The following is a 25,617-nucleotide window of genomic DNA, read 5'->3' on the forward strand; positions in this document are numbered from 1 at the left end:
CCTTCCCGCGGCTTGCTGTAATTGGTGATTGTTGGAGTAGCATTGAGAACACAGATCTGTCCTGGGTTTTGTGATCATTATCTGCGGAAGGAGTGCTTTCCACAACCGAAGGAAGGATCTCTGACCAACAACACGAAATCCTGAAAAGACAAGTGTTTTTGTTAGATTGGTAGAATAAGAAAAAGTGGGAACCATGTGTGTGTGTGAGAGAGAAAGAGAGAGAGCAAGGGGTGGTTTTGTGACATACCTTCTATGAAGCTTTGGTCAGATTGGTTGGCAGTAACTTTGCAGTGAAATCCTTGTGACCAGCATGACGGCCAGGCAACACAATCGCATGGAGGACAGCAAAGTTGATCAGAAATTTCACAACCCTTTTTACGTCAAAAAGAGACAAAAAACGCTTGTGATTTCTCGGCTGTTTCTTCCTCTCCCGCGGTGTGAGGCCATCTGTCTTGTAGTGTTTGAAAAGGCTTTTGAGAAGCGCATCGCTGATCCTAAACAAAAATGTTAACAATAGGGAAGAGAATTAATGAATGAAATACACACATTGTACACACTGTATCTGTATGTCATATATTATGTTATGATGAATTGAAAATGGGGGACCCTGATGTAAACAAGATGGAAGTCTTTCTCTGGTCTGCATCCCCTTAACAATTGTATGTATTGAGCTGTACTGTACTGTACCCATTCTGCAATCTGTTAATAAACTTTTCAATCAATCAATCAATCACTCTTGTTTACATTCAGGTGTAGTTTTTAAGAATCCCTATCCTAGCGATGTGCATTACAAAATGGCCGCACAAAAACTACACTACCCAGAATATCCAAAATGGACGCCCTCGCAGGGTAGAATAGGATTCGACGACTATATCTAGACTTTAACACCTATTTAAACCGATTTATTGCTATTGCTAAACATACATATACGTCCAATACAATACATCTACGTCCAATACAATATACAAGCATAAAGACACTTACCCATAAATGAAACAGAACGTTGGACGACAGACAACAACGTCGTGAAATCTGTATGTTGTCCTCGAAGCCACACGGACAGCGTTCACTCTCTTGGTACTTTGCGTTTTCTCTGAAACATTTTGGCATGTTCCAATAATGGACAACAGACACATGTCCCTTTCTCTTGGTGTCAACGACGCGGTGTCCAATCGGTTTTGGTAAATTAGCTCAACCGACAGTTTTTTTGAACAAGACAGGGCAGATCGTTCTGAATTTTCCTTTCGGCGCGCCTGGCACTTGCAGTGGAAAGCGTTTATCTTTCTGAGTTCCTCTTCTATTTCGCCCTCCACCGTTAAACCAGACATCTTTTCAACTGATCGCATGGTCGATTCAGCTGAAAAGCCCAATGCTACAGTTTCAACGCAAATGTCTCCGTCTTCCTCTGTTTCACCATCGTCGGTAGGTTCGATTGGATCTGGGACAATGATGCCTGGCCCCTCGGTCTCCTCGTCGTCAGATGATAGATCTGGTCGGTCACCACCGTCGTCGCTGTCAGTCATGTAATCAGTTATGTGATCACTCATTAACGCCGAGGAGTCTATACTCATTCCATCTCTTCCTCTATTAAGAGCAACTGATAATTTTTGTGCGGCCATGTCGATGTTATCTAAGCAGCAAACAAGTGTTGTGGGCTACAGGTGCTGTGAATATAAACACCACACCGTGTGGGGGCGTACCTCACATTAACAGCAGCCTTTCACATGCAAAAATAGGACAGCCCGAGGGAACTGCCCCTAGAGCTTCGTGAGAGACGATTCAGAGTGTCTCAAGGAGCCATTTTTAAACACAATTTAAACACAATTAGAGTTATTATATATGTTCGCTGTTATACTAAATATGTTCTTCAACCCTCGAACTGTAAGTATATATAAAAAAGAAAAGAAAAACGGAAATGAAAAAATAAAATAAAATAAAAAATTCTTTCTCTTCGCGTGAGGAACCTGGGTCGCCGAGTTGTAGGCGCGCACGCTGGGCGGAGTCACATTTAACGTCGGTCACGGAATTATAAACGACCCCCCCCCCCCCCTCCGTTCACCCGCAGATGATCAGTCATAACGTTTAGGACCATGTACAGTTAACATTTTTAATATAGCATGGATCGGTATCAAACTGCATTTGATATTCTAATATATGCATTTATGCCTATATCTCACGTTCTATGAAATACTGCAGAAAACGATAAAAACATATTTATACTCTAGAAGGTATTTTCGTATGAATGTGTGAATGAAAAAGTAAAACGTTCCTACATCCTGAACGATAGATAATTGATGTTGAATGGGCCATAGTAATGTCAATTTAGCAATACAATTTAAAAAGTTATAGCCCTGCAAAGAAGGTGAACATCTCCATAGACAAATAGCGCTGGCAGAGAATGGTTTAGGATGATCAAAGTGGTGGCAGAGAATGGGTTAATTATAATAATAAATATATATATATAATTTTTTTTTTATCATTCCATTTGGGCTGTGGGGGGTGCTTAATGTCTGAAGGAGTCGACTGAAGGCTTCTTGTCCTCTGCGAAAGCATGCAATTGGTCCACTGATGGATACATCTTGATATTTGTCTACTCTAGTGTGTTCATTAGACGGGTGAAATCCTCTTTCAGTGCCTCTGTGCCAGTTTTCTTAGGCAGTTAGCCTCTCTGGTATGCGCACCATTAGTGTTAGCCACGCTTCTAGACCTCTTTGCTTTTGGAAAGAATGATAATAATTTTTTAAATTTTTTTATTATAGTTTAAATATTAAACTAAGAGGTTGACAGTCGACTACGGCTCCTTGCGATCGATTAGTCGACTATTCGACTAGTCGAGGTCAGCCCTTATACAGTAATGTAGAGACATGTGAGGGTGATGTGTACAGTAATGTAGAGACAGGGTGATGTGTACAGTAATGTAGAGGGTGGTGTGGTTCTGCGGTAGAGTAATACATGTTTGCTGACAGGTCAAGTCTTCTTTTCTTGTGTTAGAACTCTCATTTCTGCATTATTCACACCTTCCACATCCTCTACATGAATCTTTGATGATCAGAGCGAGAGAGGGCGAGTGTGTAAACACATGAAAGTAATGCACCAACTCCAGCACTCGTAATTCACTTTCACAGCTCAGAGACATAACTCAGAGAGAGGGGGAGGGAGAGGGAGGGAGAGTGAGAAAGAGGGGGAGAGAGACAAAAGAGAAAGATATACAGATATATAGATAGAGTGAGAGAGACAGATGCAAGGCCTTGCCTTGATATATTTGAGGAAGCGTGTGCTGAGTGCGGAGTCTCTGTAGCCAAACTGGTCCTTCAGGGCTTCCGTAGGACTCTCCTCAATCAGGCGCACCTCTGAGTGACAGTCCACTGCAAGGAGAGAGAGAGACATGTCAACATCAACACATAAACATGACATATTCAAACCCAGTGCAATATCCTACATCCATACTGTTAATCTAATCATTGTTAACTATTGTGCATCTCACTATAAAGGGAAGGAATCTCCGTCTGCGTACGTGTCTGCTGATCATCCGTCTGTCAGTCCTTCGCATTTCAATTTAACAGTTAACCTTTATAATCACTATATTCACTCTAAATATACTGCATACTATCATGACTTTTATGACTTTCATGACTGATCTTTCCGAATTAATGATGCATTCCTATCCTTGCTTGACTTATGTTTTGTTGTTTTGTTTGTATTTTGTCATCTCGTCTGTTGGTTTACTTGTTTTGTATTTGTTATTGCTTGGTTGATTTTGTTGTTGTACATTTACATTTAGTCATTTAGCTGACGCTTTTATCCAAAGCGACTTACAAGTCATCAGGAAGGGCACAACTCTATCAGCTGAGTAACAATGTTCATCAAAGTGTTGAGTGCTACAGTGCAGGTTAGTTTATTAGGACAAGTGCATGACAGTAAGGTTAGTTAGGGTTAGATATTTTTTTTCATTTCAGATAATGGTTGAAGAAGTGCGTCTTTAGTCGACGGCGAAAGATTGGACGGGTTTTGGCTGTCCTAACTGGGGTGGGTAGTTCATTCCACCATTGTGGGGCAAGGACTGAGAAAAGGCAGGTTCTCCTTGTAGATCCTGTTTCGTTGTCTAATGTTTTCTTTTGTTTCTTTTTTGGGGGGGAAATGTGCACACATTGTATTGTGTCTAGGAGCCCCTCGAAAACGAGATGCTACATCTCAAGGGGTTATTCCTAATAAAGAATTTCAATCATCATATCTCGAGCACCGTTGTTCGAGCACTCGAGCATGTGATCGACTTCACACTAATATTAATTTAATGTTGGGTTAATGGTTAATGTTTAATGTTAATTGGGTTTAATGTTGTTAATGTTTATGTTTTCTGTTGAAGATGGTTAAGATGTTTGTCTGCATGGTGAGGTGTGATTTAAACGTGTTAGTTCTGAACCCGGACATAACTCTGACCACGAGACTCTAAGTAAGCTAATGCTTATGTATCGATTACACGACAAGTATTTCATACCACTTAATGTAAAACAATCTGAACTTTAAATCTCTATTCTCAATTGATCACAAACGGTGCCCCAGGTCTATAGAACAGACATGCATACACGTAAGTAGTCACATGTACACATTTAATAATAACTAAACATGCATGCATGTACACACACACACACGAATAAAAAGTGGTTGTGCATCCTGAGACCCTCCCTATGCTGACACCGGTTTCCTGGTGTTAATCGTCACTCCCTGTCTCCATCTCGCACGCACGCACGCACGCACGCACGCACACACACACACACACACCCCCGTGTTGCAGACACACCCCTCCCTTCCAAACGCAACTCCCAAGGACAACCTACACACACACCACCTGCCAATGCCTTTTCCTGTCTTCCCCTGACAACAGTGACAGGACAGTGTTTCTCTAAGCGTTTCCTTTGTGTGTGTGTGTGTGTGTGTGTGTGTGTGTGTGTGTGTGTGTGTGTGTGTGTGTGTGTGTGTGTATAGGTTATCCTTGGGAGTTCCTATGGAAGCAGATAGTTAGGGGAGTTCCATGATAAACAAGTGACATTATCTTTTGTCTTCTAACCCGGTCTGTGTGTGTGTGTGTGTGTGTGTGTGGTGTGTGTGTGTGTGTGTGTGTGTGTGTGTGTGTGTGTGTGTGTGTGTGTGTGTGTGTGTGTGTGTGTGTGTGTGTGTGTGTGTGTGTGTGTGTGTGTGTGTGTGTGTGTGTGTGTGTGCGTGCGTGCGTGCGTGTGTGGGTGTGTGTGTGTGTGTGTGTGTGTATAGGTATACTGACATGATGTCTTGGAACTAACCTAAGCTAACTGCATAAGCACCAAGGCTAGTTTATTAGAGGAATCAAGATTAGGAAATGCACAAGGACTGCTGTTTTCTGATGTAGATGGTTAATGTATATGTTTTTAGTTGTACATGGAGTGCGGTATGTGGAAAAAACGACATACTACATACAACATACTTGGAGGTAGCCTGACAGGTCAGACCCATGGAACAAACACAAGCACATATCTTAGTTACAACAACATTGAGTTGCTAAGCAGGGTTGTACTTGTAGGTGAAGTATTTCCAATGTTCACAATTTGGTGAAACAAGATGGCTGCTCTGGCCAGAATCACTACTACACTATTCTGCAATGGTGGTCTATAATAGACTAACATTAAATACTTAAACTGCAAACCTGAGACTGTTCTGACAGCATTTTCTTGTATATCAACGACATTATGATGTTCACTACAACAGCGCCATCATCTTCTTATCAACCATTGATCAACCATCAAACCTACCGAAGTCGGCCCATGTCACCCCACTTCTTAGGGACCTGCACTGGCTCCCCATTGCTGCACGAATCCACTTCAAGGCCCTCGACCTGGCATACCGTGCGGCAAAGGGAACCGCTCCCGCCTACCTCCGGTCAATGGTCTCTAACTACACACCCTCAAGACCCCTACGATCTGCATCTTCTGGCCGCCTCAGACCTACTCCTATCCAAGCTCCGGGAGAGTCATCAAAGAGAAGTCGCCTATTCTCAGTCCTTGCCCCACAATGGTGGAATGAACTACCCACCAGTTAGGACAGCCGAAACCCCTCAAATCTTTCGCCGTCGAATAAGACGCACTTCTTCAACCATTATCTGAAATAAAATAAAAAAATCGAACCCTAACTAACCTTACTGTCATCCACTTGTCCTAATAAACTAACCTACACTGTAGCATGCAACACTTTGATGAACATTGTTACTCAGCTTTGGATAAAAGCGTCAGCTAAATGACTAAATGTAAATGTAAACCAGGAAATGCTGCTCACATGAAAATCGTACTAGAAGTTGATGAATCTAGTGATCTATGCACAAACAGTTATTCTTTTCAGCGAATCTCTTAATCACGACAACATTATGCTAAGCAGGGTTGTACTTCGAGGTAAAGTATTTCCGATGTTTAGTCTTGATTGTGGACAGTTTGAAAGCAACTGTACAACTTAATCTAACACACACACACACACTTTAGTATATTTTCTGAATACATAGAAGGTATAAGTAGACCAAGTATACCTTCAGAAAATGTACTTAATAAGTAAATTGATTCCAAGACTGGTTGTGTGTGTGTGTGTGTGTGTGTGTGTGTGTGTGTGTGTGTGTGTGTGTGTGTGTGTGTGTGTGTGTGTGTGTTACCTGTGAGGGCACTTATGTGTTCACTAGAGTCGTCTCTGCTCAGCCCCTCCTCCTCCGTGATGTGAGACATGGGGACATTGAGACTCAGACTGTCTTCATCTGATGGCTGCAAAGAAAAAAACACCACCAGACAGTATAGTTAACATTACAATGTTTGTGGGCGGCTACGTGGCGTAGTGGGCAAGGCACTCGCCACGAAATGCTGGAGACGCTGGGCTCGTCAGTTCGAGCCCAGCGCTCCACATTTGCTTTCAGTTTAGCTGGTCGTCCGTACTAATACACATTGGCCGTATTAGGGGGTGGGAAACTGATGGGTGGGGATCGAGCGTTGTGGACAGCGACTCCTACAGGTCGGTTGGTGCGCCTGCGCAGTAGAATCAGGAAGTGTCGGGGGCAGCGTGAGCCTCCCATGCGTTACTCCTCGCCAAGATCGAGCTGCGCAGGTGAAAAGATGCGACTGCTGTTACCTCAAGTACCGGAGGGGACTTGTGCTATGTATGACTTAGTCCACATTGCAGCCGGCTTGTGGGAGGCAAGAAACAGCGTCCGTGACAGGGGAGGGTTGAATTGGATGATACGAAATTGGGATGGGAGAAAATATAGAAAATGGGAGAAAAAGTGGATAAAAAAAAAAACATTACAATGTTTGTGTGTGTGTGTGTGTGTGTGTGTGTGTGTGTGTGTGTGTGTGTGTGTGTGTGTGTGTGTGTGTGTGTGTGTGTTTGTGGAGGGGGCTATTGGCTGATGTGTCCAAACCAGCGGTTCTCAAACTACGGGTCGTGACCCAAAGTGGGGTCGTGGCCAGTTTCCTCATTTTACTTTTCCGTCAAGCCAACTGAAGAATCCATTGTGATCGCCGGCCCGGAAAACGCGCGGATTATGTATTTACAGTACCCAACACTGAATCAATAAACGTGATCGATATTTGGAATGGCGATCAGGAATTGGAATAATCTTTTTGGATAACATCTGATCTGAGGTAAGGAATTTATTTTACCAGTCTTAGGATAATCAGAGCTATTTTCACAGAGATATCAGCGTTTGCCCTATGCGCGTGTGTGTGTGTGCGATCAGGAAATTATAGAATCGATATTTCAGCCCGCTTCTATAGCGTGCATAAGTACACATATACTATCGATAATCTAGTGTTTATTTGAAAATTATTCATAAATAGGCCGAAAAATGACAACGTTTTTGTGTATGCCAGAATATTCCAGTAAATGCCGATTATCACAGAATCTTTATATTTTCCTTGAAAACGAGGGCTTTTCAAAATACTATAAAACGGAAATGAAGCGATTAAAAAACAATCCGTTTCGACAATGTTGACTGCAAACAAGTCATTGATAAAAGACGGGCAGATTAGACACATAATTAGGCCATAATTTAAAACAGATTATTAGATCAATGTTGTTTCAAGGTTGTTTAAACGGTTTATTGAGACAAGATGATGATTTCAAATGCAGGCTAAGAAACAACACTATCAACAGCATCCCATGCGTTCTGTTCTAAACAGCGGTTAGTTCATCCCTCCCTCCCTCCCTCCCTCCCTCCCTCCCTCCCTCAACAGCTTTACTCAATACAGAGCTTACCATTGTTGAACATGATGTAACACAGATACATGATATCAAACCAATAAAAAATATATTTTACTGAGCATCCATAGCTTTTATACTCCTTCAAACAGCAATGAATCATACCATAGTAGGACCACCCACTGCAAGACTTAAGAATAGCTCTGAAAGATATTTTCAGCTTGTGAAAGAAAAGGAGGGGGAGAGAGAAACAGAGAGAGAGAGAGAGAGAGAGAGAGAGAGAGAGAGAGAGAGAGAGAGAGAGAGAGAGACATAGAGGGGGAGAGCGATAAAAGGAGAGGAGAGAGAGAGAGAGAGAGAGAGAGAGAGAGAGAGAGAGAGAGAGAGAGAGAGAGAGAGAGAGAGAGAGAGAGAAAGAGAGAGAAAGAGAGAGAAAGAGATGGGGGATATATGGTATATATGTAAGGGATAATGTATAGCTACAAGGTCATTGTCGCAAAATAATTGACCGACACGGAGTTTAGGACACAGAGGCGCCTCGCAGAGGTGTTTTAAACGTCAGTGAAGGTCAATTATTTTGCGACAATGACCGAGTATAGGCTATACATTATCCCGCTTATTACATGGCTAACTTACTAACAATATACCTAATTCATTTTACACCATCGACAAGACGAGATCAAATGCAGACGCAGTTGTTCTGTGGCTCTGTCCGCTGTCAGCCCAAATAAAGTGATTATTATTATCGCCGGCAGGTGTGTCTGATTGCACTGAAACAGTATGTGTCAGTGGGCTTGATTACTCCAGCTGCGAAAAACAATAATCACCGGTGGTTATCGAAAAAGAATTCACCGCTGTCAGGGGCTATTGACCAATCACAATCAAGCATTTCGGCGAATGTTAAAACGCCATGTAATAAATATATATAAATAAAGAGAGAGTCATTGAAGACATAATACACAGATTATGACAGTTACCATCAAAATGCTGCTATACTGTTTTGTAAGACTGCCTCCTCTTTGTCCATTAATTAATTGGTTAATCAGTCAATGTTTCTTAAGTCGACTAAGACATTGGGTCTCATTCCCGAAAATTTTCCAAAGATATATTCTGGAAGACTTATCTTGGAACCACTGAGACATAATCTATGACAAGTACACTCTGAGTCCTGAACGTGCTGGAGATATGTCTTAAGTGGCTGAAACGGTCGCAGAAATGATATGATCTGATATCTGCTTGGATAATGGCATTTTGTCGTAAACTCCAAAGCGCGTTCCCGTTCAGCTCATTTGCATACAAAACACGCCTCCATAGTTCCTTATAAGGCAACTGGTGACGCAGCTGTGTGAAATGGAATGGCGGAAGTGCTTTGCGAGCCGCGTGATTACGAAACCTAGCGTCAGTCAGTGGAAATCAGAGAGCGTCTCCGAGAAATGCGGCTAGGTTTCGTAATCACGCTTGCGCCCATCAAAACTAGATTAGATTAATGTATTGGCATCATATACAGCTCGCGGTACACACCTGCCGCAGCGTGCGCGCACACACAGACACACACGCGTGCGCAGTACTGTTGTTACATCCCAATGTATATATTCCCCAGTGTGTGTCTCCATGTGTGTGTGTTCTCCATTTTTCTTTCCTCCCTCCAGCCATTGTTCCCTCCACCATTGGTCCCTGCCAGGCCTGCCCTTCCATTACCCAGCACAGCACCGATTGGTGGATGGTTTTCCAGACTCCAACACTCTAATCAACACCACCCAATCATGGATCACCACACACCTGTTAAAACATGGCTTCTCCCTTCAGTCTTTCTCTCTCTCTGGCATGAGGCTAGGCCTAGTGTTATTTTGTGGCATTGTACTTTGATAATATCCCTTTTTGTTTATAGGCCTTTGTAATAGTGAAAGTGCCTTTGTGATTGTATGGCCGCAGAGAGAGCATTGTTACCTATAGATTGTTTGGTTATGTTTCCATTTTGTTGTATGTATCATTAATGTGTTTTTCTCTCTTTCTCAGGAAGCACAGATGGGGTGAGCTGCCATTTCCTTTGGATATTGTTTTCTCCTGTTTTGGTTAGGTGAGAGTAGTTTAGGTAATGTAATTTCTTTTACCATAGATTAGATTGGGTTTATTTGGAGTATAGTGGTGTTTGTTTGTTGTTTTGGCCTGGGCTCACCCCTGAGCTACATGTGCTTCCTTTGCATCTCTCAATAAATATCATTGTTGTTTACAAACGTGGTCCATCTTTTCTGTCAACCAACTGTTATGTTACAGCCCTTTACCCTTAGACACACAGGGGTCGTAACAACTGTATATGAATGAATGAATGACATATAATATAGCCTACGGCGGGCGTAATGAATGAACCCAGTATGGCTTATTATTCCATAAGCCTATAGGCTACTGTTCATTCGTAGGCGCACACAACACTTGTTATGGAATATTAATGCAGTCTATTTCCACGGTTCCACCGATTAGCTTTAGTTCTTATTTATTTATCCACTGTCATTTCAGTGTTGGTGTATAGGCTATATAGTGTATTTCAATATAAGTTTAATTGATTAATGATATATTCGAAGGAATGCAGGTTTATAGCTATATCAACCCCCTCCAATGTAAAGTAAATGACCAAGTATGGTTGTCAATATTCCAATGTATAGTTTTGCTTGTACAGTGTAAGTCTATCCCCCACCCATCCAACCTCCTCCAACAGTTTCTACGTCAAATGTATTCTCTTTTCTGGACTCTTTTTGTATCACAAACATTACTGTATTTGCAAATCTGGTATGTCATAAATGTATAGATGTAGCAGTACTGTCTATCTGTGTCATGTGTGTCATATATGTTATGATGAATTGAAAATGGGGGACCCTGATGTAAACAAGACGAAATTCTTTCTCTGGTCTGCATCCCCTTATGTAATTGAGCTGTACTGTACTGTACCCATTCTGCAATCTGTTAATAAAGTTTTCAATCAATCAATCAAACAAAGGTCTGTCCCATGGTAATCAATGGGATACATTGCATGTTGACCTGCATTCTTTCAAATGTATATAATTAATCATTAAAACAGATGTGTAACAAATAAGAAATACAAATTCCACAGAAGGCATTAAATTATTATTATTTTCAATCATTTCACAATAATTGCATAATTGTGTTTGAATATCTGAGTAATTATTTGTCCAAAATAGCTGGTTCAGATATGGTTAATCCAGCTGCCCTGTGATCAGATGAATCCATATTATTTATTTTTCCGACATCAAATTAGTAATTTCTTATCGTACAAATAGTCATATTTATTTTAATTATGATTAAGTAATTAATTCCAAGGAGGCCTGTAGCGTTGACGTGAAGGAATCACTATGAGAAGCTGAGAACACAGTCTGTCAAGTTATAATAACATTTTAAATTAGTCAAACAATCATGAGATTTGATCGTGGGCTGAGAGCATATTTAAGTGTGCTCCTCAGCACTCTTAGATCTGCTCTCAAATAAGATCTCAGGAAAATTTGAAGACTCCCACTCCCAGCCCTAATATGTCTTAAATAGGCCGAAATCTGGCTAAGACGAAATATTTTGTCGTAACTTCGTTCGAGAATGAGACCCATTGTTAGTCGTTAGTTAGTTATTTCCTGAAAGATTATTAGTTAATCTCTGGTGAACACTAGATTTAAAGAGGGCCTTGCCCCTCTGCATGGTTCCATGAGGGAAACACAGTTTGACGACTATTAGTCAGCTGAGACTTTATTTGTTATTGACTCTACCGGACAAATGGGATCAATTCCGGTCAGAGTTTATTGAGCTTAAAAACAATTGATAGGCCTATATAAAGAATGACATCCTCAAGGCATTTATAATATTTTAACTTAAAACTAGGCTACTTTTGCGTATATACAGTCATTAATATATTCCAAATAAAATAAGTCCCTCGAGACTTCGTGCTGCTGCCGACTTGAGGTGTCGGTGGGCAGTCTGCCCGACATTAATAAACAGCAGTCTGTTATAATCACATTTTTATAACGAATTCCGTTATATTGGACATTTGTATTAATTATATCAAGCGAAGAACTGAGAAATTTGGCAGAGAGACGGCAACATTATCGTGGGTTTGCGTGATGTATATCTCCACCTCCCAACGACTTGGTGCTGGTCATAATGTCCGGTGAAAATAATTCCCTCTAAGCACAATTTGATTATTTGAATTGTATTAAAATAGGCTAAAATTAAATAGCCTATGCGATGAACGAAACAATCATTACATTTGTTTCATCGTTGCTTCACCAAGCAGGTCTAATAATGTTGTCAGCGGGAGCTTGCTGCTAGATTTGCGAGAAGCATGCAGCTGCAGACCCGCAGAGCAGCAGTCTTTTCAGGTCCGGTCTGGGGACCGCTCAGCAGCGCCCCTCCACCGAACAGCTGAATTGCCAATGGCTGAATTGGAGTACTGCACTGTGCCGGCAAGGCTGGTGGGTTCTGTGGATCTGCAGCTGCATGCTTCTCGCAACCCAGCACTAAGCTCTCGCTGACAACATCGTTGTCATTATTAGACCTGCTTTGTGAAGCAACGAGGAAACAAATGTAATGATTGTTTCGTTCATCGCATAGGCCATTTAATTTTAGCCTATTTTAATACAATTCAAATAATCAAATTGTGCTTAGAGGGAATTATTTTCACCGGAAATTATGACCGGAGAGATTAAATATGTCGGACTTCAACAGATTTTGCCGGTCAAATACCGGTAATTACCGGCTAACGGAAACCCTGACACATGCACAGACAAACATGGACAAACATGGAAAATACACATACGCACACAAACAGAAGCACAGACACTTACAGACAGACAGGCAGACAGACAAGAAGACATACAGACAGACAGGTACATACACTACTGTACCTCAGTGGCTGACAGCCTCTTGTCTCCGTTGTCGCTGCCAACACCTGAGTCTGTGTCCTGCTTCTTGTGTTGGTCAATGTCCTCCGTACTGACGAGACAGTATTAACACAGATCAGTATGGAGACAGAGAGACACAGAGAGAGACGGAGAGGAAGACAGAGAGAGAGAGGGAGACAGAGAGAGAGAAAGACAGAGAGATAGATAGAGATAAAGAGAGAAAGAGACAGAGAGACAGATAGAGGGAAAGAGAGAAAGAGAGAAAGAGGGAGAGTGAGTGAGTAATAGAGTGATAGGTAGACAGATAATGAGTGAACTAGTGGACAGTGGCTCAGGAGGTAGAGCGGTCGTCTGGTAATCAGAAGGTCCCCGGTTCGATTCAGGCTCCTCGTGGCAGCGCGTCTAAGTGCCCTTGAGCAAGACACTTAACCCCCTAACTGCTCCTGATTGGCACCTTGCATGGTCACCTCCGCCGTCGGTGTAGTGAGTGAATGGGTGAATATTAAGCTGTATATGAATGTAGTCCATTTACCAACTAATGAACGAGTGTGAGGATGAGTGAGAGAAAGCGAGGGAATGAGAAAGAGAGAACCGTCTAATGTTTAACGTCAAGGAGAAGTAACGCACTCCCTCCCTCTCTCTCTCTCTCTCTCTCTCTCTGCCCAGCTCACTGTGAGGAAGGTGATCTACTAATTGGGGTCTCTTGACGACAGAACGGTAATGCAAAATGTAATAGCTTCTACATATTCTCACACACACACACACACACACACACACACACACACACACACACACACACACACACACACACACACACACACACACACACACACACACACACACACACACACACACACACACACACACACACACACACACACACACACACACACACACACACACACACACACACACACACACACACACACATCCTTATCATTTCTAGGCCAAGCCAACTTGCCTCCTGAGAGCAAAGCATTCAGTTCATTGTAAAGGATAATACATTATATCCTTACAATTCATTCATTCTGGGAATTCTAACATTAATTTCACTCCTTAATGTGTCACAGCCATTCTGTTCTGTTCTGTTCTATTCTGGACTGACACCTGCGCAGTTAATCCTCCAGTGTACCGAGGAGACATTGAGTCTAGTCTATGTCACTGGTGTTTTAACCCTTTTCACTACAGACGGTTAACCCTTTCACTACCACACTAGTAGTGTGAGTGAAATGGTTAACCTTCTGTAGTGTGGTTGTGAAAGGGTTAACCCTTTGCCATGTGGCAGTGAAAGTGTTAACCGTCTGTATTGTCGCAGTGAAAGGGTTAACCGTTTGGCAGTGTGGTAGTGAAAGGGTTAAAGGGACACGCCAACATTATGGAAAATGTACTTACTGTCTTGGATATGAACGGCTGTGTAGTGTACCGACAAATACAACAGTATTTTAAACACTAACGACCGCCCACCGGGGGCTGTTTTTTTCACAATCTAATATAATTATTATTATTATTTTATTTTTTTACAAGTCGATTATTCATTTCAATATAGAATATTCGTTGACAGCCCTACAAGTACAATTAGTTACTGCACACTACATCACCCCTGAGTGGAACATGGAAAGCCAAACTTTCCCTCACTGTACCAAAAACCCGTACCGAACCGTGACTTCAAAACCAAGGTACGTACCGTACCGTGGTTTTTGTGTACCGTTACACTCCTAGTAAGCACATTTCCCATAGCCAATGGCAGTGGTAAATCAGCTGAATTTTCTTCTGTCTGAAATGTTATTTAGGGGAATAATGGCATTATGTACTCCTTGCTGTTTGGTCAGGGTTTGAAGTATTCAAATGGTAAATGGCTGGTTTTTTATATAGCGCTTTTATCCAAAGCGCTTTACAATTTGTTACTCAAATGTTTTACCCGTTCACTCACACAATCACACACCGACAGCGAAGGCAACCATGCAAGGTGCCAACCTGCTCATCGGGAGCAATTATGGGTTAAGTGTCTTGCTCAATCGACACGCTGCCCGGGAGGAGCGGGAATCGAACCGGGAACCTCCATATTGCCAGACGACTGCTCTACCTCCTGAGCCACTGTCACCCTAAACAAACTGTTCAGAATTGCATCCCCTCTGTGATGTTGCAATGGGATGAATCCATGTTCAAAGGAATATTTACATGGACATGTCTATTTGAGTCTATTACAGTAAAAAGAAAAAGAGAAAAAAATGTATATCGGTAGAAATATCAGTTATCAGGAATTTAACCTCCCAAATATGTAAATCAGTGAAGCAGCTTATAGGGTCCAGGCCAGATGGAGGCCCACTGTGTCCCGACCGCACTGAGTCTGTTCTCTAAAGGCCTTTTGTTATAGTGCCCTTTGTTCAAAATAGAAGCACTAATTTTTTATCGTTTCCTCCTCTGCAAAGAGTGGGATGAGAGGAGCAAAGAGAGAGAGACAGACAGAGAGAGAGACAGAGAGACAGAGATAGAGATACAGAGAGAGAGACAGAGAGACACGGCAAGAGATAAATAGAGAGAGACAGAGAGATAGAGAGAGAGACACAGAGAGATATGGAGAGAGAGAGAGAGAGGGAGATAGAAAGATGGAGAGTGAGCAAGAGAAGAAGAGAGAGAGTGAGCAAGATAAGATATAGATAGGGAGAAAGAGAGGGAGAGAGAAATAGAGATATAGGGAGAGAGAAAGAGGGGGAGAGAGTGAGCAAGAGAAGAAGAGAGAAAGAGATATAGAGGCAGTGTGTGTGTGTGTGTGTGTGTGTGTGTGTGTGTGTGTGTGTGTGTGTGTGTGTGTGTGTGTGTGTGTGTATCCTCTAATAATGGAGCTATTCCTCAATGATGGATGAAGGAAGGTATTTCTGTCCGTTGCTTTATTACAATCGTGCCTTTGCAGAAACAGCAGATTTGCGGATGGTACACGTGTGTCTATGTGTGTGTGTGTGTGTGTATGGTAAATGGCTGCATTTATTTAGCGCTTTTATCCAAAGCGCTTTACAATTTTGTTCCTCACATTTGACCCATTCATTCACACATCCACACACCGACGGTGGAGGCAACCATGCAAGGTGCCAACCTGCACATCGGGAGCAAGTAGGGGTTAAGTGTCTTGCTCAAGGACACATCGACATGCTGCCCGGGAGGAGAGGGAATCGAACCGGGAACCTTCCGACTACGAGACGAACGCTCTACCTCCTGAGCTACTGTGTCTGTGTGCGTCTATGTGTGTGTGTGTGTATGTGTGCGTTTGTGTGTGTCTATTAGGGATGTGATAATGTGTCTAAACAACCAACTTCCGATGTGGTCTCCGTAGGACTGTCTTAAATACTTCGAAGCTTCGTTCAATGGGCATGGGATTCGAATGGGAAAATAAAAATTGAAAAAATATATACATATATTAAAAAAAAAAATGTACTTGCAAAATTAACTCTGCCTCTCTTTATTAACTACAACAAGCAATGCTGTTTGTTATTTAAGATGAGGTCGGACTCGGCACTGACAGATTTGTTCATTGTGCTGCTTTTATAAAGCCTCAAATGACGGCTTACAATATTTCATGAAAACAAAGTGTTTCGTTTGTCTAAGATTTAAAACGGTTTAAACTTTACAGCACTGACAATTCTTTTTATAGTGTCCCGACCCATATAAAAACATGTCTTAATAAAAAATTAAGTCGAATGCTGCCTTTGTCTCTACATATAAATATTTATATAATTGTTTGCTTTATAGATGAATTAATATATATATATATATATATATTTATTTTTTGTAATCTAGAAGCTTCGAATTAAAATCGAATCTCGGCCCCGAAGCTTCCAATGCCAAAACAAATTTCAAAGGTCAGCCCTAGTTCTCCGTGTCGACAGTAATAGTAGTTGTACTGTTTTCCAAAATAGCCTATTCAAAACGTATTTTTTTTTTAAAGACAATTGTTCTCTTTTCCAAATGGGAGAGTGTAGTGTTCTAATTTAGTAAACCATTGCAATAACAAGGTGGTAGTTTAGCCTCTGTATACGACGGAGCACTGTGTGGGGATAATTGAGGCTACTGTTCCACCTGTCACCACTAGGTGATCCCCTGTAATAAGGAATGTATTGGCTGCCTTGTGCATTGAAGATTGCACTGCATATACATGATAACTCTCCCAACTGCCTCCTCTAATGAAGCACCAACAGCTTTGCGGATGGTACATGTGTGTCTATGTGTGTGTGTCTATGTGTGTGTGTGTGTCTATGTGTGTGTGTGTGTGTGTGTGTGTGTGTGTGTGTGTGTGTGTGTGTGTGTGTGTGTGTGTGTGTGTGTGTGTGTATGTGTGTGTGTGTGTGTGTGTGTGTCTAGGTGTGTGTGTCTAGGTGTGTGTGTCTAGGTGTGTGTGTGTGTGTGTGTGTGTGTGTGTGTGTGTGTGTGTGTGTGTGTGTGTGTATGTGTGTGTGTGTGTGCCTATGTATGTGTGTATATGTGTGTGCCTATTTATGTGTGTATGTGTGTATACACCTAAGAAAAGGACACTTTAAAGGAAGGAGAAAAAAATGTCACTGTTGTGTTGTGGAAAGAACTGTTGTGGTTCTTGTATAGTATTGATTGATTGATTGATTGAAAACTTTATTAACAGATTGCAGAATGGGTACAATACAGTACAGCTCAATACACACAATTGTTAAGGGGATGCAGACCAGAGAAAGACTTTCGTCTTGTTTACATCAGGGTCCCCCATTTTCAATTCATCAGGACATATATGACATACATGACATACAGATAGTCAGTACTGCTACATCTATACATTTATGACATACCAGATTTGCAAATACAGTACTGTTTGTGATACAGAAGGAGTCAGGAAAAGGGAGTATATACATTTGACGTAGAAACTGTACATTGGAGGAGGTTGGGTGGGGGGGGGGGGTTGGGTACACTGGGATATTGACAACCATACTGGGTAATCTACATTGGAGGTGGTTGGGGGGGGGGGGGCACACTGTATAAACAAGCAAAACTGTACATTGAGGGGGGGGGGGGGGGGAGACACTGTACAAACAAACAAAATTGTACATTGGACTATTGACAAAACCATACTAGGTAAATTACTGTACATTGGCAAAACTGTACATTGAGGGGGGGGGGAGACACTGTACAAACAAACAAAATTGTACATTGGACTATTGACAAAACCATACTAGGTAAATGACTGTACATTGGAGGGGGTTGGGTTAGGATATTTACAGGGGCCAGTGTTGAATTGCAGTCTCCCGTAGGTGTCCCTTGAGAGAGGTTTTGAAAGTGGGTAGTGATCCACATTCCTTTACAGCTTTGGGTAGGGCGTTCCACATTGATGTGGCATAATTGCGAAACGTGTTTAGTCCCTTATTTGAGCCGAATCTGGGTTTAACATGATTTGTGGAGCTCCCTCTGGTGTTGTGATCGTGGTATTCACTGACCTTTGGGAAGTATTTTGACATGTACATGGGTACCTTGGTCGTGTAGTGTATCTTGTAGACCAGGCCCATTGCAAGTTGCTGTACTCTGTCGTCTACTCTAAGCCATCCTAGGTTGTCAAAGTGGGCAGGGGTGAGGTGGGTTCTAGGAGTAAGGTCAAGCAGTAGTCTGACCAGTTTGTTTTGAGATGTTTGTAATTTTGTTTTTAGCGTCTTTGAGGTGCTTTGGTACCATGAGGTGCAAGCATAGTCGTAGTACCCCTGAATGAGTGCTCCTGCCAGAGTCTTCAGGGTATTCTTGTTTACCAGAGAGGAGATCCGGTACAAGAATCGAGTTCGTTGGTTGACTTTTTTTATTACATTGGATGCCATTTTGTCACAGGAGAGATTAGCCTCTAGGATGGAACCCAGGTAGGTAATTTCATCTTTCCTTGTGACAATATTGTCACCCACTGTAACTGTTTAGAAATAGCAAGTATAGCATAGTATAGGGACATATAGTAAAACTGTATATTGTATAGTAGTGTACATAGGACCCAGTGCTTTTAATTCATAGCTAACATTGTATTGCATTTATCTCAGGACTTTTAACATGTCTATTTTATCATGTCTATTTTACATCTATTTTATTATCTTCTACTTGTTTTATTTACTAATGTATTCTTGCACAATCGAAGCGGGCATGGCCACCCGCATTTCACTGTATGCCCTGGTATGTATGTGATAAATAAACCTCTTGAATCTTGAGTGTGTGTCTATGTGTGTGTATGTGTGTGTGTATGTGTGTGTCTATGTATGTGTCTATGTGTGTGTATGTTTTTTTTGTTTTTGTTTATTTAAACGGATCCCCATTAGCTGACGAGGAGAGGGGGAGAGGAGAGGAGAGGAAGAGAGGAGAGGAGAGGAGGAGAGGGGGAGTGGAGAAGAGGAGAGGATGAGAGGGGGAGAGGAGAGGAGGAGGAGAAGAGGAGAGGAGGAGAGGGGGAGTGGAGAAGAGGAGAGGATGAGAGGGGGAGAGGAGAGGAGGAGGAGAAGAGGAGAGGAGGAGAGAAGGAGAGGGGGAGAGAAGAGGAGAGGCGGAGAGGGGGAGTGGAGAAGAGGAGAGGATGAGAGGGGGAGAGGAGAGGAGGAGGATAAGAGGAGAGGAGGAGAGAAGGAGAGGGGGTGAGGAGAGGAGAGGAGAAGAGAGGAGGAGAGGAGAAGATGAGAGGGGGAGATGATAGGAGGATAAGAGGAGAGGAGGAGGGGGGAAGAGGAGAAGAAGAGGAGATGAGGAAAGGGCGAGAGGAGGATAAGAGTAGAGGGGGAGAGGAGGAGGAGAGGAGAGGAGGAGAGGAGAGGATGATGGGAGAGGATTAGAGGAGAGGAGGAGGAGAGGATGATAGGAGAGGATGATAGGAGAGGATTAGAGGAGAGGATGATAGGAGAGGATTAGAGGAGAGGAGAGGAGGATAGGAGAGGATTCGAGGAGAGGAGGAGAGGATTAGAGGAGAGGGGGAGAGGAGAGGAGGAGAGGATAGGAGGAGAGGAGAGGAGGAGAGGAGAGGGGGAGAGGTCACTGAAGCTGCAACAGGCTAACTGTGTCATGAGGCTACGAAGCAACTTTGAACTCAATGGGGTCTTGAGAGAATGAACTTGAGAGATAACAAACACACACACACACACACACACACACACACACACACACACACACACACACACACACACACACACACACACACAAGCGTGTGCACATGCACACACAAACACACTCTTCCTCATGTAACCATTCCTATTCGTCCTCCTATTTTGCAATGCCTTGGCTCTTTTCTTCTCTATATCTTAACCTTGTTGCCAAGAAACACAAGGTTTGATTTTGATTTGATTTGATTTTTATTTGTCTCGAACATAGAAACATAAAACAAGTTTAAAAAAACAAAAAGGTAAATAGTCAAAGACTATTTCGATACAATAAGTGTTCGAGAAGGAACAGGGGGAAGTAAAACAACTTATCAAGCCCTGCCCCTTCCTTACAATATTTGACATTATAATTTAATAAAAAGAAAAATAATATAACAAATAATAAAAAATAAAATAAAAGGACAGTTTTTTATATATCCAAATATCCAAATAAGAAAGAATAATAGGCAGTCACATTACTGCTCAAGCTCCTCTCTCTTATATGTGTCCATAAGTGCTTTACATTTATTGATATTTTTGCTTAATTTTATATTCGCATCCAGACCATTCCAGAGTGATACCCCACAAACTGCAATGCACATACTTTTAAGAGTTGTGCTTTAAAGCTAATGTCCCTCTAAAATTATAAACACTCTCTCTAGCCGTGAATTTTTTTTGAATGTTGCTTGGTAATTTGTTTTTTATTGCCAGAAACATAATTTGTGCAGATTTGAATTTGATTAAGTCCATGAATTTTTATGTTTGACTCCTTACAAACAGACTATTTGTGTGATCTAAATATCTACCATGATGTACTGTCCGTATGGCTCTTTTTTGCAGTTTGCATATCTTTTGTAAGTTGCTTTTATAAGTATTTCCCCAGATTTCAACACAATATGATAGATATGGTACAATGAGTGTGCAATATAATGTATATAGAGTTTTATGATTCAGGATATATCTAGTCTTGCCCAGTATACCAATACTTCTGGCTAACTTTGAACACAAATATTTGATATGGGGTTTCCAGCAGAGTTTGTAGTCTATTAAGACCCCTAGAAACTTGTTTGTATATACTCTCTCAATTTTTACATTATCAATTTTCAGTTGAGGATCAGTGATTATTTTACAATTTCCAAATATCATGAAGTTGGTTTTTTTCAAATTGAGTGATAACTTATTTGTGTTGAACAAACCTTTTAATTTGTCCATTTCTATGTTTGCCACTTCTAAAAGCTGCTGAAGGTCATCCCCCGAACATAAAATGTTTGTGTCATCCGCAAAGACAACAAGTTTCAGTATGTCAGATACTTTACATCATTTATGTATAAAATGAACAATTTGGGTCCCAATACTGACCCCTGTGGAACACCACAGGTAATGTTTAAGCATTGTGACTTGTGCTGACCCATCAGAACAAATTGCTGCCTGTTACTAATATAGCTTTTCAGCCAGTCTAGAGCAACCCCTCTGACACCAAACCTGTCCATCTTTTTCAGAAAAATCTCATGATCTATTGTATCAAAAGCTTTTTTTAGGTCAATGAATATTCCTAACACATATTTCTTTCTCTCTATACCGTCCGTTATTGAGGTGAATTGGGTGTGTGCTGGTTGGGTTGCCGTGGTTACTGACCTGCCAGTGGTGGGCCGTGATAGGCTGAGCCTCTCCATGACGGGCAGGTAGAGAGAGTCAGGCATCTTCTCACTCCGACACGCCTCCATGCTCAAGTACTTGAATATGTGAACTTTGCCCTTTATGCAAATCTGAAAAGTGGTGAAAACGATGAATGGAAATGGATTAGAGAGAAGGCTGATTTCTGTGTACAGTATTATGTTACTTGTTGATGTATGTATGTTACTTGTTGATGTATGTATGTTACTTGTTGATGTATATGTTACTTGTTTATGTACATGTGTGACTTGTTGATTATATTAGATTAGATCCTTTAATGGCCACCCAGCCAGGCTGGTGGGATTTGTTTTCAGTGCAATTACAGCATTGTTCCAACATAGAACATAGAACATGATTTACAATACATACATACTACATGCAGTTACATACATAGATACATAATTACAAAGACCACAATATCACAGTTTATGTCCATGTCCATAGCAATGTGTTAAACAAGTGTATGTGTTACTTGTTGATGTATATGTTGTTGTTATACCTGTGCATGGGGTATAGGGGGTACAGTACCTGTATATTAGGGGGTATAGGGGGTACAGTACCTGTATATTAGGGGGTATAGGGGGTACAGTACCTGTATATTAGGGGGTATAGGGGGTACAGTACCTGTATATTAGTGGGTATAGGGGGTACAGTACCTGTATATTAGGGGGTATAGGGGGTACAGTACCTGTGTATTAGTGGGTATATGGGGTACAGTACCTGTGTATTAGGGGGTATAGGGGGTACAGTACCTGTGTATTAGTGGGTATATGGGGTACAGTACCTGTGTATTAGGGGGTATTAGGGGGTACAGTACCTGTGTATTAGGGGGTATATGGGGTACAGTACCTGTGTATTAGGGGGTATAGGGGGTACAGTACCTGTGTATTAGGGGTATAGGGGGTACAGTACCTGTGTATTAGGGGGTATAGGGGTACAGTACCTGTGTATTAGGGGGTATAGGGGGTACAGTACCTGTATATTAGGGGGTATAGGGGGACAGTACCTGTGTATTAGTGGGTATAGGGGGTACAGTACCTGTGTATTAGTGGGTATAGGGGGTACAGTACCTGTGTATTAGGGGGTATAGGGGGTACAGTACCTGTATATTAGGGGGTATAGGGGTACAGTACCTGTGTATTAGGGGGTATAGGGGGTACAGTACCTGTGTATTAGTGGGTATAGGGGGTACAGTACCTGTGTATTAGTGGGTATAGGGGTACAGTACCTGTGTATTAGGGGGTATAGGGGTACAGTACCTGTATATTAGGGGTATAGGGGGTACAGTACCTGTGTATTAGTGGGTATAGGGGGTACAGTACCTGTATATTAGGGGGTGTAGGGGGTACAGTACCTGTGTATTAGGGGGTATAGGGGGTACAGTACCTGTATATTAGGGGGTATATGGGGTACAGTACCTGTGTATTAGGGGGTATATGGGGTACAGTACCTGTGTATTAGTGGGTATAGGGGGTACAGTACCTGTGTATTAGGGGGTATAGGGGGTACAGTACCTGTGTATTAGGGGGTATAGGGGGTACAGTGCCTATGTATTAGGGGGTATAGGGGGTACAGTACCTGTGTATTAGGGGGTATAGGGGGTACAGTGCTATGTATTAGGGGGTATAGGGGGTACAGTACCTGTGTATTAGGGGGTATAGAGGGTACAGTACCTGTATATTAGGGGGTATAGGGGGTACAGTACCTGTATATTAGGGGGTATATGGGGTACAGTACCTGTGTATTAGTGGGTATAGGGGGTACAGTACCTGTGTATTAGTGGGTATAGGGGGTACAGTACCTGTATATTAGGGGGTGTAGGGGGTACAGTACCTGTGTATTAGGGGGTATAGGGGGTACAGTACCTGTATATTAGTGGGTATAGGGGGTACAGTACCTGTATATTAGGGGGTATAGGGGGTACAGTACCTGTGTATTAGGGGGTATAGGGGGTACAGTACCTGTATATTAGGGGGTATAGGGGGTACAGTACCTGTGTATTAGGGGGTATAGGGGTACAGTACCTGTGTATTAGTGGGTATAGGGGGTACAGTACCTGTATATTAGGGGGTATAGGGGGTACAGTACCTGTATATTCGGGGTATAGGGGGTACAGTACCTGTGTATTAGGGGGTATATGGGGTACAGTACCTGTGTATTAGGGGGTATAGGGGGTACAGTACCTGTGTATTAGGGGTATAGGGGGTACAGTACCTGTATATTAGGGGGTATAGGGGGTACAGTACCTGTATATTAGGGGGTATAGGGGGTACAGTACCTGTGTATTCGGGGTATAGGGGGTACAGTACCTGTGTATTAGGGGGTATAGGGGGTACAGTACCTGTATATTAGGGGGTATAGGGGGTACAGTACCTGTGTATTAGGGGGTATAGGGGGTACAGTACCTGTATATTAGGGGGTATAGGGGGTACAGTACCTGTATATTAGGGGGTATAGGGGGTACAGTACCTGTATATTAGGGGGTATAGTGGGTACAGTACCTGTATATTAGGGGTATAGGGGGTACAGTACCTGTGTATTAGGGGGTATAGGGGGTACAGTACCTATGTATTAGGGGGTATAGGGGGTACAGTACCTGTGTATTAGGGGGTATAGGGGGTACAGTACCTGTGTATTAGGGGGTATAGGGGGTACAGTACCTGTGTATTAGGGGGTATAGGGGGTACAGTACCTGTGTATTAGGGGTATAGGGGGTACAGTACCTGTGTATTAGGGTATAGGGGGTACATTACCTGTGTATTAGGGGGTATAGGGGGTACAGTACCTGTATATTAGGGGGTATAGGGGGTACAGTACCTGTGTATTAGGGGTATAGGGGGTACAGTACCTGTGTATTAGGGGGTATAGGGGGTACAGTACCTGTGTATTAGGGGGTATAGGGGTACAGTACCTGTGTATTAGGGGGTATAGGGGGTACAGTACCTGTATATTAGGGGGTATAGGGGGTACAGTACCTGTGTATTAGGGGTATAGGGGGTACAGTACCTGTATATTAGGGGGTATATGGGGGGGGGGTACATTACCTGTGCGGGGGGGCTCTGCAGGGGGTTGTTCTCCATCTGTAGTGACTGGAGGTGCTTCATCTTCCTGTAGCTCACTGGGATGGTGGACACCTTGTTGCAGGAGAAGTTGAACTTCACCAGGGGCAGCTCTGCCAGGTCTGCAGAGACAAGGTACAGCACATCCATTAAGCTCTCTCTCTCTCTCTCTCTCTCTCTCTCTAGACGTCCATGTGAGTGTTGGTGAATAACAGAGAGAGAGGAAGATGTAAACAGGTGGCACTAATGTAGCTCTTATCCCAGTGATATTGTCATAACTATACACTGACATCAGCCTGCTTACAACTCCTACACAGAATACTACTTTGTATGTATATATATCCAGCTCATCCAGCACACGAACAGAGAGAGAGAGAGAGAGAGATAGAGAGAGAGAGATATAGAGAGAGAGAGAGAGATAGAGAGAGAGAGAGAGAGAGAGAGAGAGAGAGAGAGAGAGAGAGAGAGAGAGAGAGAGAGAGAGAGAGAGAGAGAGAGAGAGAGAGAGAGAGAGAGAGAGACAGAGGAGAGACCCATAGACACAGCTAACAGAGAGAGAGAGAGAGAGATAGAGAGATAGAGAGATAGAGAGAGAGCAGAGAGAGAGAGAGAGAGAGAGAGGAGAGACCCATAGACACAGCTAACAGAGAGAGAGATAGAGAGAGATAGAGCGAGAGAGAG

General features: G+C 42.4%; 1 protein-coding gene across 2 annotated transcripts in view; it reads right to left on the reverse strand.

Annotated features, from left to right (window-relative positions):
- lrch1 (leucine-rich repeats and calponin homology (CH) domain containing 1) overlaps positions 1-25,617 on the reverse strand; it is a 348,164-nt gene that overhangs the window by 89,452 nt on the left and 233,095 nt on the right. For both annotated transcript variants that reach the window (XM_084314586.1, XM_084314585.1), the window contains exons 5-9: positions 24,922-25,058; positions 21,839-21,969; positions 13,101-13,188; positions 6,665-6,770; positions 3,253-3,365 (exon numbers count right to left, since the gene is read on the reverse strand). In XM_084314586.1, the coding sequence (XP_084170712.1) occupies positions 3,253-3,365; positions 6,665-6,770; positions 13,101-13,188; positions 21,839-21,969; positions 24,922-25,058 (575 nt within the window). The remainder of the gene's footprint in view (positions 1-3,252; positions 3,366-6,664; positions 6,771-13,100; positions 13,189-21,838; positions 21,970-24,921; positions 25,059-25,617) is intronic.

The sequence above is a fragment of the Notolepis coatsorum genome (assembly GCF_963971535.1).
Source record: "Notolepis coatsorum genome assembly, chromosome: 5".
NCBI classification, from domain to species: Eukaryota; Metazoa; Chordata; class Actinopteri; order Aulopiformes; family Paralepididae; genus Notolepis; species Notolepis coatsorum.